Source organism: Microtus ochrogaster, assembly GCF_000317375.1.
Source record: "Microtus ochrogaster isolate Prairie Vole_2 chromosome 14 unlocalized genomic scaffold, MicOch1.0 chr14_random_2, whole genome shotgun sequence".
In the NCBI taxonomy this organism is placed as follows: Eukaryota; Metazoa; Chordata; class Mammalia; order Rodentia; family Cricetidae; genus Microtus; species Microtus ochrogaster.
The window spans coordinates 3,567,879-3,586,227 of NW_004949097.1; the positions used below are offsets into that span (position 1 = coordinate 3,567,879).

At 41.1% G+C, this 18,349-nt stretch overlaps 1 protein-coding gene across 2 annotated transcripts in view; it reads left to right on the top strand.

Moving 5' to 3' along the window:
* Positions 1–1,595: 1,595 nt before the first annotated feature.
* Ptpro (protein tyrosine phosphatase, receptor type O) overlaps positions 1,596–18,349 on the top strand; it is a 204,392-nt gene continuing 187,638 nt past the window's right edge. For both annotated transcript variants that reach the window (XM_026787925.1, XM_026787926.1), the window contains exon 1: positions 1,596–2,122. In XM_026787925.1, coding sequence (XP_026643726.1) covers positions 2,048–2,122 — 75 coding nt within the window. In that variant the 5' untranslated portion in view covers positions 1,596–2,047. The remainder of the gene's footprint in view (positions 2,123–18,349) is intronic.

Here is an 18,349-nt window from a genome sequence, read left to right on the forward strand (position 1 = left end):
AGATCAGACAAACCTAGAGTTATATAGTATATATATATATGTATATACAAACATGTATATGCACAATTAACCTCACATATTGCTTAATTCACATACAGATGCTAAAATAAAATGCTATTAAAAGGATAATTGTTGGTATCTTGAGAGTAGACCCCATCATAAGCTTTTCTGTCTGGAGATTAGATCACTTTGGAGCCTCTTTGATGTGGGTGGAAACAGAAAGGCACTTTCAAGGGTTTCCAGAGAAAAGAAAACATATCAAACCAAAGGCTCGGGAAATGCAGCCCAAAGGAACCATTTCTTAGAAAGCCCTTGAGTTTGGTTCAGAAGTGGGAGGCAGCGAAAACCGTTCTCAAGGCAGAAGGCAAGAGAGTTGGGCCAATGCAGGGCAGGCATGAGGAACTGAGTGGAAGCATATCAGAGAGAGTGGACTGTGTCCCAAGAAAGCTTCAGGACCAGCAAGGGGAACGATCAAACACAAGTCCAGACTATCATTCTGTCCTCGGCAGGGGATCCTTAGTGTCTCCATCTATGCATGCAAAAATTCTCAACCTGAACCTTGAGTTTCCAGCCCCACTCCTGCAGAAAAGAGGTGAGCGTAGATGACTTGGGTTCTATGGCAGGCCACCATTCCTCAGCTGTGCCCCAGAGGGTTGGTTCCTGCACTCCTAAGTGCCAAGTACCAAGGTGGCCTTTCCTGCCACCTAGTGCCACATTTTGAAGGATAAAAAGGAAGTTCCATTACTTCAGGACACGGCCAGGACCTTTCAGTGAAGAAATCACTTCATGCTGGATGGTGGTAGTGCATGTCTTTAATCCCAGCACTTGGGAGGCGGAGTCAGGCAGATCTCAGTGAGTTGGAGGCCAGTTTGACCTACAAAGTGAGTTTCAGGACAGTCAGAACTGTTACACAGAGAAACCCCGTCTCAAAAAAAAAAAGAAAGAAAGAAAGAAAGAAAGAAAGAAAGAAAGAAAGAAAGAAAGAAAGAAAGAAAGAAAAAAAGAAAGAAAGAAAGCAAAAGCAAAAATAAAAAAAGAAGGAAGGAAGGAAGGGAAAAACGAAAAGAAAAAAACGACTTTATATCCGAACAGTGCCTCCCACGGTTAATTCTGATGTAGCTGTCTTTCAAAAACTCCAAAGACAGATAAGTAGACATGAGATACATTGCATGGAACTCATTGCTTGCGATTTTGAAGTCTTAGGTTTGTTATTCATGGATAATTCAGAATATTTAGTGCTTTCATGTACACAGAGAGAATATATTACGTTCATATCTAACAATGTGTAAAATACAGTGAGCTGGGTGTGGGCAATAGAACAAGCGTAGGAAACTTGTAACATTGTACTATGTCTTCCTAGGTAAATGTTGGGTGCTTTGGGGGATCAAACTGAGGTTGGGGGGTATGTGAGTTGAAATTCACCCCCGTTCAAAAAACATTTAAATGTTGCTTGTCACTAGTGACTTTAAGTACCACAAGGGCAAAGGAAGAGAGATTGAGAAGGAGCTGGGATAAGAGGCATCAGAGGGAAAACCCCATAGACACCTCCTTCTAGGAGATTGGGGGGAGGTTGAGGCGGAGCCTGGCCTGGGGACTGCCTAGCAATGGGAAGCAGGCAGGCCCTGGTGGGAGGACCCGAGATCTGCACTTTCCGAGTTCCTGGCTCCGAGAGCGAACACCCCTGTTGCTAGGGGGCTGCTGAGAGCTGCCTGCCTGCGGAACCGGGGCCGCTCCCTCCCCACGCCGACCCCTGCCTCGCGTGGCAACCGCTGTAGCTGTGGCGCAGAGCCTCGCCCACTGCCATCCCCACCCTCTCCATCCTTAGCCATTAAGCAACGCCGGCTCCTGGCACGTTCTCGCCGGACTCGGGCGCAGAAGAGGAGAGCAATCCATCCGGAAGCGCCGGGGGACCGGCCAGGCAACATGAGGCCGCCGGGAGCTGCCTGGGAGCCCGAGATCTGAGGCTGCCAGCCAGGGCTGGTCATTGTGAACGCCACGGGGATTCGCTGGTGCTGTCTTCCCTCCCGGGGTCCCTGGCCGAGCCGCGATGGGGCACCTGCCCAGGGGAACGTGCGGGGGTCGTCGCCTGCTGCTTCTGTTCGGGCTCTTTGTGCTGATGAAGGTAGGGGAACCCCGAGTCCTCGGGGATGGGAACCCATTCCGCTGTGGGGAGCTACGCGCTCGGGGCGCGGTGGCCAGGCGGGGATCGCTAGCCGCGCACGCTTTGTCCTCAGCGCGGTGCCGGCTGGGCTGCAGGTTTGCGGGTGGAAAGATGTGGAAGTTTGCACCTTCCAGTTGTCACCCTTTGTACTCTGACACCTCGGCGGTGAGCTGGCCGGATAGGGCTTTCTCCGGCAAAATCAGGTCACTTTCTTTACTGGTCCCCAGTGCACCCCAATTCCACTTCACCTTCTCGCCCTCCCCGAGTGGAGCCTCCGTGCGGCTGCTTTGTCTCAGTCAGTTCACCTTCTGCGGGAATCACACGCAGGGCGCTGAGCTCTGGACCAGACGCACCGGCCACGCACTAAGGCGAGGGTTTCATGGAATGAGGAGTCAGTTCAACATGAGGGAAGGTCTCTCCCTGTCTTAACCTATATCTACCTGGGGATGCCTGGAGAAACTCTTCACGCTTCCTCCGCTTCCATCCTCTTGGTACAGGATGCTGCCTCTTATTTTAATGGTGGAATATATAATTTAAAAATTTCACTTTTCCCGTCCTCTTTGAAACGTGTGTCTCAAAACTGTACTTTGAGAAGAAGTGAAAAGGAAAATGCTGTTTAAAAACAAAAGCTTGACACCTGAAGCGGGCAATTAAGAAAGAAAACAACAACCACAATAGCTAGTTGTTTTCCTTGCACGCAAGGGGAAGTTAGGAAGTGGTACCCCCTCGCTCCTGTGATGTATACTAAGGAAAAGCTTCCTTAGGGGGGGGGGGGTCTACTTTTGCTCTCTGCTGCTTAGTCCCCTTTCCCTTCTTGGCCAAGGGATGCAAGGATGGCCACAGGTGATCCGTTCCGGAGCTGTCCTTTCAGCACCACGCGGATACCTAACTAACACTTCAGGACTGCAAACGCTTTGCTTCCGCATTAGGGATTCATTTCTTGGCCATATGCCCATTAATTATGAATGCTCCCCAAGATTACGGTGAACAGGACCCATGAATCCCTGGCAGCAGCAGCTTAAAATACTCTCTATTTTCTTCTTGTCTTTCCGGATCGCAGGAAATGTAGTCTCTGGGTAAACTTACGCGATTACACGAGTGAAGTTTTGAGTTGTATTTGATATATGTTCAAATTTTAAGTTGTCAGTCATTATTTTATTTGAGAAACTGGTGAATAATAAATTCAGTAGCGTGTCTTGCCTGTAGGAAGCTTTTCCTTAGTATACATCACAGATATATTATGCTTAATGAGTTTTTATAATTAACGTTTATTTAACCATTTGCTAGGCTCTACAACAATTAAAATACCTAGGCAGCACTCTTTGTGATCTGAAGATGAAAACTGAGGCGCATATTTTCCAGAGAGCAGCAGTGTGTGTGTGTGTGTGTGTGTGTGTGTGAGAGAGAGAGAGAGAGAGAGAGAGAGAGAGAGAGAGAGAGAGAGAGGAGGGGAGAGAGGGTGGAAAGGAAGGAGAGGAGAGAGGGAGGAGGGGAGAGAGAGACCTGAGCTACATTTAACCGTTGGAACAACTTTAGGTCTTTCTTTCATAGTATATGGTAATTCTAGAAATGAGACCATTTAGTTTGGGAGAAAAGATGGTAAAAACATGATAATGGAATAGGAAAAATTCAGGCAGGGATCACATGGTGGTATCTTAGTAACCGAAATAGACTTTCACTCTCTTTTGCATAGTATGTGTATATCTCAACACTTGCCAGCAAACGTCTATCATGATAAGCTACTTATCAAGAACATACACTGACAAATCTTAAATAAGTCATACACTAATGAGAAAATAATTTATTTCATGTAAGGGCAGCATTTGCTTCATTTTAATATAAAGTATAGCAGAAAAGGGAAACGCTATAAATTGAAAGCCACTAAGAATCTTCTAAGAATTTTCACACGTGCTCTTTGGTTGAATCACATTTCAAATCAGTTAACAAGAGAGATTTGAAGTGCTACATTAGGCATGTAGTGTAATATCATAAATTGTGTAGTTGGTGTGGTACATGGGGCACAAGGCATACAGTTTGTTTTATAAATTTGATGTTTCTAATTCAAAGTACTGAACAAGAGTCAATAAAATAGACACAACCATGCACATGGTGGCATGAACATTAAAATAATCCATTATTAATGTCAAATAGTCTACCAGAGGTCAACAACACCGCCTAAAATGGTCCAGGGGTATGAGACCAACTATTCTCCCATCTTCTGTGAAAATCTCCATAGATTTAATTATGGCCACCATTTATCAATGTTCACACTTCATCCTCCATGTGAACCAATATTTCTAAAGTACTTAAGCCAAATATATATAACTCTGAAGCTTGATGAGCAATTTCATATTTTCTCCCTCCCTCCCTTCCTCATTCCCTTCCCCTCCCTCTCTCTTTCTTTTTTGTTAATCAAGACAGGATTTTTCTGTGTAATAGCTCTGGCAGTCCTGGAACTTGCTTTGTAGACCAGGCTAGCCTCAAACTTACAGATATCCACTTGCCTCTGTCTCCTGAATCCTGGGATAAAGACATGCACCACCACTACTTCGCTTCTATTTTCTATAATTCAGATAAATATAAGCTGTGAAATAATGGGAGTGTGTATGATATGCTGGTTTATAACCATTTTCAATGAGGGAACCTGGAAGGGGTTGAGGGTGCAAGGTGTTGTGTGTCATTGCTTGCCCATGCTTTAGTTATGAATTTGCTTAACAAGCTACCTCTGGTTGTCTGAGTCAGCCATTGCACCCACCGCATGAGCTGACATCTTCATAACTGATGTGGGGCACACCTGGTGCTGGTCATGGAACACTTAGAATTAAGTACTAACGTTGCTGGTAAGTGTGTCTGTATAGCTAGAAACAACAATCAAAGCTCTACTATCCATCAAGAGCCCCCGTCTCATCTTCTGTCTATGGATCAAATGGATTGCTTATTTAGTGTCTCCCCCTTGTGTGTCTTCCCATAATTCCTACTGAAAACAACACAACATCACATTTTTACTGCCTTTCCTGAAAATGGCCTCCTATTTCACCAACCCAGTCAATATCAGTGCTTTATCAACTAAGATTCAAACGGCAGACTATGACCTCATCAGAATTTGAAGTCAGTCTTCCCTGAAGTGTTGCTTATTTATGGTCAACTGGAAGCTCCCCACCCCTATATCTCATTCAGTAAGAGTCCATTATTTCTTTATTTCTGTTCTTATATGAGATGCCATAAAAGATGATTAACTTTGAAAGGGATTTCAATACTGTACTTTTTAAAGGTCTATGTTTAATTTTTATCAATGTTATGATATTGGCCATTGTACTCTTACCCAGGATAAATACCTACAGTCCATGGTCTTTCTGCCTTTCTCCAAGCCCATGAGATCTTGAGATCTTTGCTTCTCTATGTCTCCCTCTGTGTGTGTCTCTGTCTCTGTCTCTCTCTCTCTCTCTCTCTCACACACACACATACCACACATGCATACCCAACATGCCTCATTTCCTGTGGAAAATTGCCTCTGTTTTGACAGGTGATGGGTGTCCCACTGTGAGCACATTCCTGCTCTGGATCATATCAGGCATTTTTTTTGTGGCTGCTCTCCATTTTCTTCACTTTTTTGAGACAGGGTCTTTCGCTGAAACTTGAACTCGCTGTTTGAGCTAACCCAGCTGTCAGAGAACTCTGGGGATCTACCTCTGGGGTTATAGACATTTTTCTCCACTTTTGGCTTTTTACACAGGCTGCAGGACTCTAAACTCAGGGATTCATGCTTGCACAGCCAACCCTTGACTTGCTGCTCTTAAACAACTTGAGTCCTGAGAGGTTTGAAAAGAATCTTTGTGTTGGTGCCACTACTGTGGTCAGAGGCAGTGTGACAAAATAGGGAACTTACTATCAATGACTACAGAAATCGATTTTTCCTCTCTTCTAGTTTAAGGAGTCCAGATTCATTTGTTGATTGATGTGTTCTTCTTCATATCCCACTGCAAAGATGAACTTTACCACACAGTATTTAATAGTCCTCATCTAATGAATCCAGATACATTACAAATACTTTTGAGATAGTTTTATCTCATAACTTTTATCTTTCCCTGTGTGCTAGCACCTGGCATTAGAAGTGTGATAACAACTGAATAAATAGAATTAAAATTTTTCTCCACTGTATAAATAGCTTCTAAACATTCTGAGATATAATAATTGACTTGTGAACATGTCTATATAAGGAAAGCCTGAAGAACTATCATTTTAACAGTTAAATAATCATAATTATAAGGCAATTACTATACTATAAATAGTAAACCTTTATCAATCATATACTAATATATTATTAAAATCACAAATTGAAATACAAGCCTGATATTTTTCTCAAAAATATGATATCCTCAGTTATGCATTTATGCATCAGTGTCTCTTAAATTGTTACTTGATTTTACCAGTTAAAAAGCAGTAATGGGGGCTGGAGAAATGACTGGAAGGTTAATGGAGCTAACTGCACTTGCAGAAGGCCCAGGCTCTGTTTCCAGCACCAAAATGGTGGCTCACAACTGGAACTCTAGTTTCAGAGGCTCCAACACCTTCTTCTGGCCTGCACAGGTACTACACAAATGTGTACACACATAGGCAAAGCACTCATTCACATAAAAGTAGAAAGTAAATAAATCTTTTAAAAATAAATTGAAAGATTGGAAGCAGCAATGACAAGTAGACATGCCTGCAATCCCAGCACTTAGATGGTACAATCGGGAGTTCAAGGTCACAGCTGATCATAGCACAAGTTCAAAACTATCCAGGACTGCATAAAGAAACTGTAGCCACGGAAGCTAGGAATGGTGTTGCATGCCTGTCAACCTATCAGTCAGCAGGCTGAAGCAGGAGGATTTAAAGCTCATGGCTATCTATGATTACAGTAAGATGGAACACTCTCTTTTAAAAAAGTCACAATTGACATGCCAATGACAAATGGTTCCTATAAAATTTAAACTTTACCTATATATACAAGACCAACAGCCAATATGGGTATACTAAGATTATCTTTGGCCTCCACTCTGCATCACTACTCCCCATGATCTTTCCTATCCCCACCAGGTCAATATGTCTGTATTCCTAGTGGTAGGAGACACTCTAATGTTGTGTGAGAACCCTGCCTCTAACAGGCCCGTTTCAACAGGTCTCCTGGTAATTCCTATGGTGGTATCTAATACTGGGTTATAACTGGTCATTTACACAACTCTTCCAGAGGGGCCCTTTGGCCTCAGCTCTTTCTGATTCAGTAAGTGTGTGAGAGCTTCCTTGGGCATTAGTACCAGCTTACCTGAGAAGCCAAAGTGAGGAGAAGATTTAGGGCTATGGTTTAAATGCAAAGTGACCCCCACTTGCTTGTGCTTTTCAACACTTGGCTCCCAGCTGCAGGTGCTGTTTAGAAAAGTTGAGGAACCTTTAGGAAGCAGAGCCTCACTGGAGGAACAGGTCCTGGAGGATTCCTTGGCCCATTTCCCGTTGCTTCTCTGCCTCCTGACTGGAGGGTGAGTGGTTGCTTTGTGATCCTGCCTTCTCTGCCCTGATGGGACTGTGTTGTTCCCTCTTAAACTGTCATCCAAAATGCAGTCTTCCTCATTTAAGGTGTTTCTTGTTGGGCCTTTGATCACAAAAACGAGAAAAGTAACCATGCCCTGCCTGGCGTAAGTTGAGGAAATAAGAATGTGGACAGGTTCAGTGAAATAGCAATCAAAACAAAGACGCCTCTTTTCTCTGGTGCTATTGATTCCAGAAGGTTCCATATGGTTTCTATGAGCCACTGAGGAGACTACGTGAGAACACAAGGTATAATTACAGCAGCAACAAAAACTGACTTTCAAAGCCTCTCATGTAATTCGGGAGCAACTGTTATTTCTATTTTCTTTTCTACGTGTGCTCCAGGGCCCCACAGAACCAGATGTTAGATTACTTTCTCTCTGTAAACAGTGTTCCCAACTTCGCTGTTAGAGAGACAACCATGCTGCGTTCCCATCTCTCAACTATTTCAGCATCTAATTCTACAGAGAACAACCTTTCTTTTCCTGAGGTTTTCTAGTTGTTAATAGGCAACAACTGGGCTCCTCTGTCTTCTGTATTTTGAAACAAAACAAGCAGAAGATCTTGAAATGAGGATGAAGAACTTGATGAGAAGGTTTTCCTTCCCTCTCTATCAGGAAATTGGGGCAATAGGAGGAAAAAAAATGACAAGTGATTGGAAAAACATTCCACAGAGAATCAAAATTGGAAATAGGTCTTCAAGTTCAAGAACTATACATGAAATTTCTGAAAAAAATGAATGCCAGGAGACTGAAATTAAATTTGATGAAAACAGATAGATTACTGTCAACTATCTGTGTGCAAATACATGGGTTACTTAAAAATCGCATTTATTTATTTTATGCTCACTTGTGGAATCAGAAGACTACTTATTGGAGAAAATTTGTTCCTCACTATGTGGGTCCCAGTGATGAAATTTAGACAATCTGGCTTCGAGGCGGGTCTCTTCACTCACTGAGCCATTTCACAGACCCATGTGCTTCTTTCAGAATGCTTTTTCAGTGAAGAAAGAAATACAACTCATTTTCCCGACAAAACTGCTCCCATCTTAAGTGATAAACCAGCTAAATCTATTTTACTCTAGTACTTCATGGGCTTTTACTATTAAGTCTATATATGTATATGTATGTATTCTTGCCTTTTGCATATATATATACATATGTGTGTGTATGATTAAAATACGAAATATTTCCCTTTTTGTGTGTGTCTCCATTTTCCCTTTTCTGATAAGCTGCCCTTTAACCAATACACACCATGTGTTTCATGATATGTATGTGTCCTCATATACACACAAGAATAAATGAATGTAAAACTCTTCAGACAACTGAGACCTTTGTTTTGTTATGCTTTTCCTAAGTAAAGATCATTGATTTCTTTATGGATGAGAATATGGTGAACCCACACCACCTTGTTTCTGAACCTTGATAGTTTCTGAATAATCAGGACCCCTGGCAACTTCTTTAATTTTCTTTGCCTTTAATTTTCTTGTTAAGCAGACTTAACATTTATTAACATTGTTGATAATTTTTTCCCAAAACGCAAATGGAAGTATGAAGAAATTACAGGAGAGTTGTCTGTTGCCCAGTCCATTCAGTCAACCAAACACTTGTTGATCATCTATTAGGTACCAGAATTGGCTAGGTGCTGCAGGGAAAGAGTGGCTTAGAGTCAAATGTGTTTTTGTGGTGGCATAATGTGAACACAGGCACAGAAACAGAAAAGGGTCACAAAACACAGTTAGATGTATGTTCAAATAAAGGAAATGTAGGATGTTAGAGGAAAGATACTTAAGCATCTTGTGGCTTAATATTAAACATGAGGCACATTCTGAAGCATAGACAGTTTCTTTTTCAATACTAACAGAAGGCTCACCATGCTAATTGAATCAATGTTGTCATCATTAAAATTTTATCATATAGCCTAACAAACAGATAATTAAATTTTCAAGCAACTGAAATACACACACATACACATATACACACACACATATCAAAGCATATACTTACCCATTGGCTGAAAGTCTTTAGATGATCTTGATGCAGATTGGTTTATATGAATGGCCTATGATTACATTGTTAATGTGAATTATCTTTAATTGTTTCCTATAACTTTAACTTCATTTTTGTTTGTTGGCCAATGAGAGCCAGAATTAGGACAAAATTATAATTAAATTATTTATGCTTTCACATTAGTGAATGAAAGCACTGCTTCTCATGACTCCATGAATTTATCATAAGAAATTTTATCTGGAGGCCTGGCCAAAGACCTTAGTAGGTATAGAGATTTGCTGTCTGGTGTGGGACAATTCTATATTCTGTCAATTATGTTTTAAATAAATGCTGATTGGCCAGTAGCCAGGCAGGAAGTATAGGCAGGACAACCAGACAGGAAGTAGAGGTGGGTCAATGAGAACAGGAGAATTCTAAGAAGAAGGAAGCCCATTCCTCTGCACTTGTGACCTGGCCACAGAAGAAGCAAGATATGACTACCCCACTGAAAAAGGTACTGAGCCATGTGGCTAACATATTCTAGAATAATGGGATAATATAAGTTATGAGTTAATAAGAAGCCTGAGCTAATGGGCCAATCAGTTTATAACTTATGTAAACCTCTGTGTGATTTTCTTTGGGAGTTCCCACTGGCTGTGGGAACTAGGCAGGACAGAAACCCCAACAAGCAGGCCCTAATGTTACAGCTGTCCACTCCAATGGCTCAAGTTTAATCCCAGAACCCACATGGCCCAACATACATGCTTCATGGTAGGCATGCGCCCTCATATACACACAAAAATGAACGAATGTAAAGTGTAAAAATTTAAATTGCATCTATAGAGCTAAAGAGTAATATTAGAAATTCATTAGTGGATAAATTATTTTTATTGAGTTTTATAATGTTTACTCCCTATCAAACCAATATTTCTAGAAACTTCTGAGAAGGCATTTATACAAGTCCCGCAGGTCCCTGAAGCAGCATCATTAGATAAGACTGCTTGCCGCGCATCATCTTTCTCTAAGACTAGTTAGGAGTTTTCAACTTAGCTCATTTTGGTGGTCCATAAAAAAGAGGTCTAAGTATTTTGCTCAGGGATTTCTGTTTAGTTCGGCAATACATTGAAAACCAAAGTGTAGGAATGAGAAGCCAGGCTGTGATAGCAGATTGCATGTGTGACCCACATACATGTCTTACAAGGGTGTTCCTTGGAGGTTGAACTAAGGAAGGAAAAGTTGTCCTTAACATGGGTAGCTTCATCTCATGGGCTGAAGTCTAAGATAGAATAAAAAGGAGTAAAAGAGGAAGCGATCTTAGTGCAGCATTTGTCATTGTTTCCCGACTTGGGACTCAGCATAACTTACTGCCTCACAACTCTGCCTTTGTGCCTTCCCTGCAAACCACAGACTATACAACCTCAAACTGAAAGGCAAAAGAAACTCCCCCTCTGGGCTGGCTCAGTGATTAAGAGCCCTTGCTGAGCTTACAGAGGACCCAGGTTTGGTTCCCAACACCCACATGATGGCTCACAACTGTCTGATATTCAGTTCCAGGGCATCCAGTGCCCTCTTCCTCTAAGGGTAATAATGCATGTACTTGGTACACATGTATACACACAGGCAAACCATTCAAATATGTAAAAATAATTTCTTCAAAAAGAAGACAGAAAGAAATTCTCCCTTCTGTAAGCTGTTTTCTCTCAGATATTCTCTTACAGCACTGAGAGAAACAATTAGTATAGAAAAACCACCAAGAATAACCGTGATATTTACAATAATAAATTGTTATTGGAAAAAGGCTATTATTTAGATGTCCTCAAAACTCTGAATATTCATGTAAGACAGAGCCTTCTAGTCAAATTTGATCTGCAGTTGAGGATGACCTTACACTCCTGATTCTACTACCTATTTGGGGAAACACATCATCTCAAACGGCTTAAAATTTCTAGATCTTAAGCTTCCTAGCAGGGAAAACTGAATGTGGTATCATGTGTTCTGGCACTGAGATGGGGGTCAGAGGATAAGGCAGGAGGATTACAGCTTCCAGAACACACAATGAGATCCTTTCTAAAGCAGCAGCAAACCCAAAGTAGAACAAAAATTAACTGTATGCTGTTTGTGATGTGTCATTAAATGTCTAGTACGGATGTTTTCCCCTTAAAAAATGTAAAAGAAAACTGGGTATTTCAGATTGAAGTGAACTGCTACAAACCATTATTTACACTTAAATGTAGTGGCAAGATGTGAACAAACTTACTGTGCATTGTGCTGGGGAATTCCCCTCTGCAGTTTTCTCTAACCAAATTATACTTTGTAATTAGTCTCTCACAAATGGCTACAGGCTTCACTCAGAGTGGCTAGACTCCGGGGATTTGCAATATGGAAATGCTCGTGTTGTAAACGCTTCTGGCTGATGTGATTGCCAGGGCTTAGAACAAAATACCTGGACTCGACTCTAAAAGCTGAGCTTAGGCATTTGTGGGGTTGTTGTTGCTTTTAATTACCAAAGTCTGCTAAACTTCAGCTATCGTTCAGGGTACCCAGGGTTGAATCCTAGGATTTATATTTTATGTATTTGCAACTCATAAGAGTCTACATGACCTTTAAAACTATGATCAGGTAATGTGTGCTATTACCCTGCTGGTTTCAAATCCTTGATTGATAGGGTATTTTTCACTTTTGAAGGTTAATAGAGAGCATAGGAAGACTATTGAAATTCTTGTTGCTATGCAGAAGTCTCCAGTTAGCCTTTCGCTGTATGGTTTGTCATAGGTCTGAAGTGGGGACCTCTTTATTTGCAATACTTGAAGAAGCCCAAATCAGATATGTGTCAATGGCCACAATATTTTTATATTAATATACTGATAATTCAAAGTAGATGGTCACCACAACAAAAACAAAAGCAACAAGCAGAAAAAGAAAACTTCTTCATAAACAGTCTACTTCCCAAGTCACTACCCTTTAAATATGCATATTCCAAACTTGTTTCCTATGTTTGTGTACAAATATAATAGTCAAAAATCATTAAACTGCTCTACCATACATGTTCTTCTCACTTCAAAGTAGCATATTTTTTCAAGGTCTGTGTATTTCAGTTTTTTGAAATTTGTTACGTGAAGCTGTAAGTCCAAGGATCAATTATATACGATTTTTTTGCATTAGTTAAGGGCATAGATTATTGATAGTGATCATAAGCATGAAGTGGGGATCAGGGATTTGGGGAATAAGAGTCATTCCCCAATGTGGAATTCTCCTCTGTATGCTGTGAATACCATTGGTTAATAAAGAAACCGTCTTAGGCCTGTGCAGGGCAGAATAGGGTAGGTGGGGGAAACTAAACTGAATGCTGGGAAAAGAAGGCAGAGTTGAGGGAGAAGCCATGGAGCCATCATCAGAGACAAACATGCTGAAACTTTGCCAATAAGTCACTGCCATGTGGTGATACCACAGATTAGTGGAGATGGGTTAAATTAATATGTAAGAGTTAGCTCATAAGAAGCTAGAGTTAATGGGCCAAGCAGTGATTTAATTAATGCAGTTTCTGCATGGTTATTTCAGGAGTCTGGACAGCCAGGAAACTAACAAGCTTCCTCATACAACAGGTTATTCCTTATATGCTTGTTGTCCATGAGTGTGAGCAATCAAAAAAAAAAAAAAAAAAACCAACTAGCAAAGTCTTGCAATGCTACACTGACAGGATTTTATTTTCTCCTTTTCTATTTCAAATCCCATTATAAGAAACTGAGGAGCATAGACTGTCTCTCTTGAAAAAAAAAATAAAGTTGTTGGCTTGAACTCTGTGCTTGCTGTGTGCCATTTGGTGGTGTACCGGCCTCCTGATGAAAGACCAGCTGAGGTGGTCATGTGGAACTATCCCTTCAGTTCCTCCCATGGCGCAGCCTGCATCCTTCCTGACCCTAGCATTCTACCCTCTGAGGGAACTTCCTCCCACTTAAGAATGGGTGACACTTTCCTCTTACTTGACTCCTGTGTCCTAGAGAGAGTAACTGACAGAGAGTGGTCCCAGCTAAGGTCACTGTAGGCCTGCAGTTTACTGAGAACTGCCTTTGGGATAGGCCTGTGACTGAAGCTAGAATACCTAGGACCTAGCCTTATTATGGACTAGAAACTAGCCATGGGCCTGGCTCTATGGCATGAAACCAGCAGAGAAAATTGTTTTATATGTGTGAAAATGCAGATTGAGGCAGAAGATACTTCCTCAAGACTATCCTTCATTGCAAGAATATGAATCTCATCTCTCAGACTCCAGAGTCACCCTACAGCTACAGAGAACAGGCATGAAACAGCAACCCACTGAAATACAGTCCCATTGTAGCTGAACAGGCAGGGCAGTGATGCTCTCAGGGTCACTGAAGAGTCACAGTGATCATAGGATTTGTCATACCAACTGGGGCACTTCTGTGAGCAAAGAGATGATTGTGTGAGCCAGGGGAACAAACTGATCTGTTCTGGGAAAGCCAGGGTAAATGGGTTCCTTCCTGAACACACTAACAGACATTATCTTATAGGCTATATTTTTTTGTCATCTCTTCACTCTTGCTACCCAGCTCTGAAACCTTTATCCTGAACCAGTCATATTAGAGGCATCATAATTCATCCAAATAAACTAAACTCTGCACCTGGAAGTTTTTACTAGGCAGACAGTGAAAACAGTCACAATGCTCTTCAGTGTGGGAATGATTAAAACCTGTGGCACATCCATTCAGTGTACAGCAATGAAGACAGACAAATGCTCACAGAAGCTTCACTTCAATGAAAGTCTTCTTATTGAGAAAAAATAGTCTTAAAAGATGCATTTGGTCTGGTTAATTTATGTAAAAATATTAAAGTAGTAAAGTCACGGAGGTGGGGAATCAAGTTCTGTTTACCAAGGATGGGAGTTGGGTATATGGGGAGATGGTGCATGTATCTATAAAGGGGCTGCCTGAGGAAACCTTGAGATACAGATATGTGTGTTATATGTATGTATATATATATATATATGTATGCACATACATATTATCATAAGCCATATATAGTTGTAAGATCTAGATATCTCAGGACCCCTGTACCCCAACATGTACATACACATGTGTACATGTATATCTGGTAAAATATAACCAATGACAGTTCCATAGTTCGATTTTTCTTATTTTGATAGGCAGCATTGTTGCCACTGGCAGAAGCTAGGTGAAGGTTGTGTGGCCCTTTTCTGTATATTTACTTGTGACTTAGGTGTGTGTGGAGGGGCATGTTTGCTTGTAGAGACGTATGGGTGTGCAAGTATGTTCACCTGTGTAGGGACGGGGCAAGGTCAACTCTGGTATCTTCACCTTTCACTCTCTATTGTATTTTTTGAGGTAGGGGCTCTCACTGAGTCGGGAACTTAGTAACTAGGCTAAGCTAACTGGCCAGGTGAACTCACTGCCTCCTGCCTCTGCTGCCTTCCTTACAATACTGGAGTTCCAGATTCTTGATACCTGCCATGCTCAGTTTTTACTCACTGGGCCATTATTTTCAACTTTCTGTAAGTCCATGACTATTTCAAAGGGAAACTTTAGTGCTTCTGTTGTTTATTTCATAAACATAGATTTTTATGAAGCAGGCTGCATATTTAACTACACTTTACAAGACTTGTCTCGTAAATCCTTAAAGGGACCAAGAGTTAAGACAACCCCACTCGTAACATCACATCCACACTAAAGACATGTTTCTATGATTTCAGCGAATCAGGTGAAATTGACGTCACAGACGTCACTATGGTAGGATCTGAAGAGAAGTGATTGACAAAGGATAGTTGTTCTTCAAGGAATCAAGGAATTTTTTGTAGCATATCAGGAAATTATATAAAATAAATTTGAATTAAATAGAAAGTATAAGATGACTTTCTAAACTCTGAGTAAAATATAGGGTGGTTGGAAAATTTTTGAAGAAGACTTCAAGTTTCTTTCTACCACTTGTCCTCAATTTGACTACTCCAGGAAGGAACAACTTCTGTTCATTTTTGTGGACACACAAAAAGCTTAAGGGACAGTGTATGAGAATACTGTAAAAGCTTAGATACAGTAGCTGGCTAGCCTGCAGATGAGTGAGATAGAATTTCCTACTGAAAAAGGACCAGGCACATGGGCTTGAAGGAGCTGTTGTTTTATAAAGAAACAAATGTTCTTGTGGATCCTGTTCAATAGATTTGATAGCAATTAGATTAAGGGAAACCTTTCAGATTGGAGCAATGGAGAAGACCAATGACCACATTTGTAGAGAGAGTAAGGTATCTAAATTAATGTGGAATAACATAGGAAATACACAAAACACCCAAAGACTTTAATCAAACACTCAGTGACAAATTCAAGTTCATTATGAGGCCGGTTGCAGACTGAATTGTATTGGTCCTAGATTAATCTAGGGGTGAGAGATTCATATAGGTTTAGGAGGCTTGATCAAGACATGATGGATGGATTCACATCCCCCAAAGGGCGAGAACTTGGAAGGGAGAGAGTCGAGAGCTTGTGTTCTTCACTGCTTCTGCTCCACAGGCACGCAGGCACACATTAAGATGCACTTTGGCTCCTCAGTGGCTTGAAGGAAAAATTATCATACCTCATTTTAGCTTTAATTGCTTTTATAATTCTGAATTTGCTGTTAAATGCAAATGCTTAATTCTAAATACGCACACTCTGTCTTAATTAGATAAAATAATCCTCTCTTGCTTGGGTAGTTCCGTAAATTAGTCCCTAGACTTAAACTCTCCTGGATCCTGTTGTTTATATATTAATCTGTAGCCACTCTTACAGACAAATGAGAAATAAATGGATTTTTTCAGACTCACATTGTAACTGTTGGCATACTTTCAAACTTATTTCCTTTGGATGTGACTAAAAATTGCTCTTGTGACCATAATAATTATAATTTGCATTAATATGCTCTTATAATTGTGAAATTTTCTCTACAGGTTTTTTCCTTATTTAAGCCATGAGTTAATTACGTGCTTTTGGTACCACATAAATAGAGAATATAGTAGTATTACTCTACATGCTATACTGTAATACTGTATAGCAGTATTACTGTATTATCTCTGCCTGTGGATGTCCACATCTCTGGGCTTGTCCAACCTCAAGCAGGAAATATTCAGAAGACCATCGTGTCTCCACTGACCATGTAGACACTTTTTTCCTGAATCTACTCCAGAAGAAATTCAGTATAACACCTGTCTAACATTTATATCACATTAGTGGTTATGAATAAGTGAGGGATTGCTTAAAATATAGAGAAGGATGTACCTAGGTTACATTCAGATATTAGACCATTTAGGGATTCTATCATTTATAGATTCTGGTCCTTGGACCAATCCTGCTGAGAAATCAAGAGCCAGTTGTAAACAGAAGTGCTAAATCAAAAGAAAGATTCTCCAAATAGGGTCCTAAAGGAATCAAGCAATGTGAGGAACTCGCAGAAATCAGGTGATAAGTCCTTCTGAGCCTCGCTGCCATATTCCTAATGATGGTTAGGGCACTGGTGACACGCTGCTTAGTACTTAAGACTTTGTCCTCACTGTCCATGAATTACAGCATCTCATCCTTGCATAGCTTTCTCCATCTTCGTCACTGTCCCAGCAATGGAGAAACCGAGTTTCAGAGATGTTCAGAAGGAGCAGGAACGAGCCCCTGGCCTACCCATGGAGTAGATGAATGCTGTATCGTATTGCCTTGTCTGGCGTGGTTTTCCCTTCCCCATCCGCTAGCCTGCCACTTCTCTGTCTTCCTGTCTCCTACTTCAGAAGTGTCTTGAGACTTCTGTGCCAGAATCAACTCCTAAGGCCTTTTGTGAGGACTGACATTTGGACAGAATTGGAACAAGGGTTCTTCCCGGCAACTGTTCTTGATCATTCATAATCTTCCTTGCGGTTTTTCCATGTTGCCCACCAATCTGTCCGTCACGAGTTTGCAGCCCCAAGCCTGCTGTGAGGTTCTATAAGTTCACACATACCAGGCTCATGCTTTCACTTCTCACCTCCTATAGTCTGGTGCACATGCTTGCCGCTGCTACACTGTGTTGGTTGATTACACAGAGCTGAACTGTAACATGCTGGGATTGACGACGCCCGATCTCAGTGACCATACGTTCAGACCTTCTATAGTCCAAGACACAAGCAGGCAGGTAGACTGGAGAGTTTGTGCCTTCCTGGCTTTGTGTGACTTTTACCCAGCTAACAGGACCTGTCCCTTTAAGAAAGGACAACAACAACATTTTAACACTAATGTCTTCCTTTTGATTGCATTAGGTTTGCAAATTAAACCGATTAAGGGTGGCGCTCAGTGCCGGTCTCAGCTCTTCTGTTTAATACTCTTATCTGACAACGTGTAAATAGAAGACATAATTAATTACTCACGACTTGCATGTCAAGTTGAATAAAAAAATCACATCCCTGGGAGGCCTGCTATTACATATCTGACTGTTCTGTGGAATTGGTTTCAGGAAGCAAAAGCATACCTGGAGATAAGGGTTTTGTTTGCTTTCCTATTGGCTTTATTTAATTTATTAGAGTGTCTTTAAAAAGATGTGGAAGGAAAACATGACCTGCTAACACAATTTTAAGAAGCTAATTGCATTTGCCCAGAGATGGTTATTTTTTTCT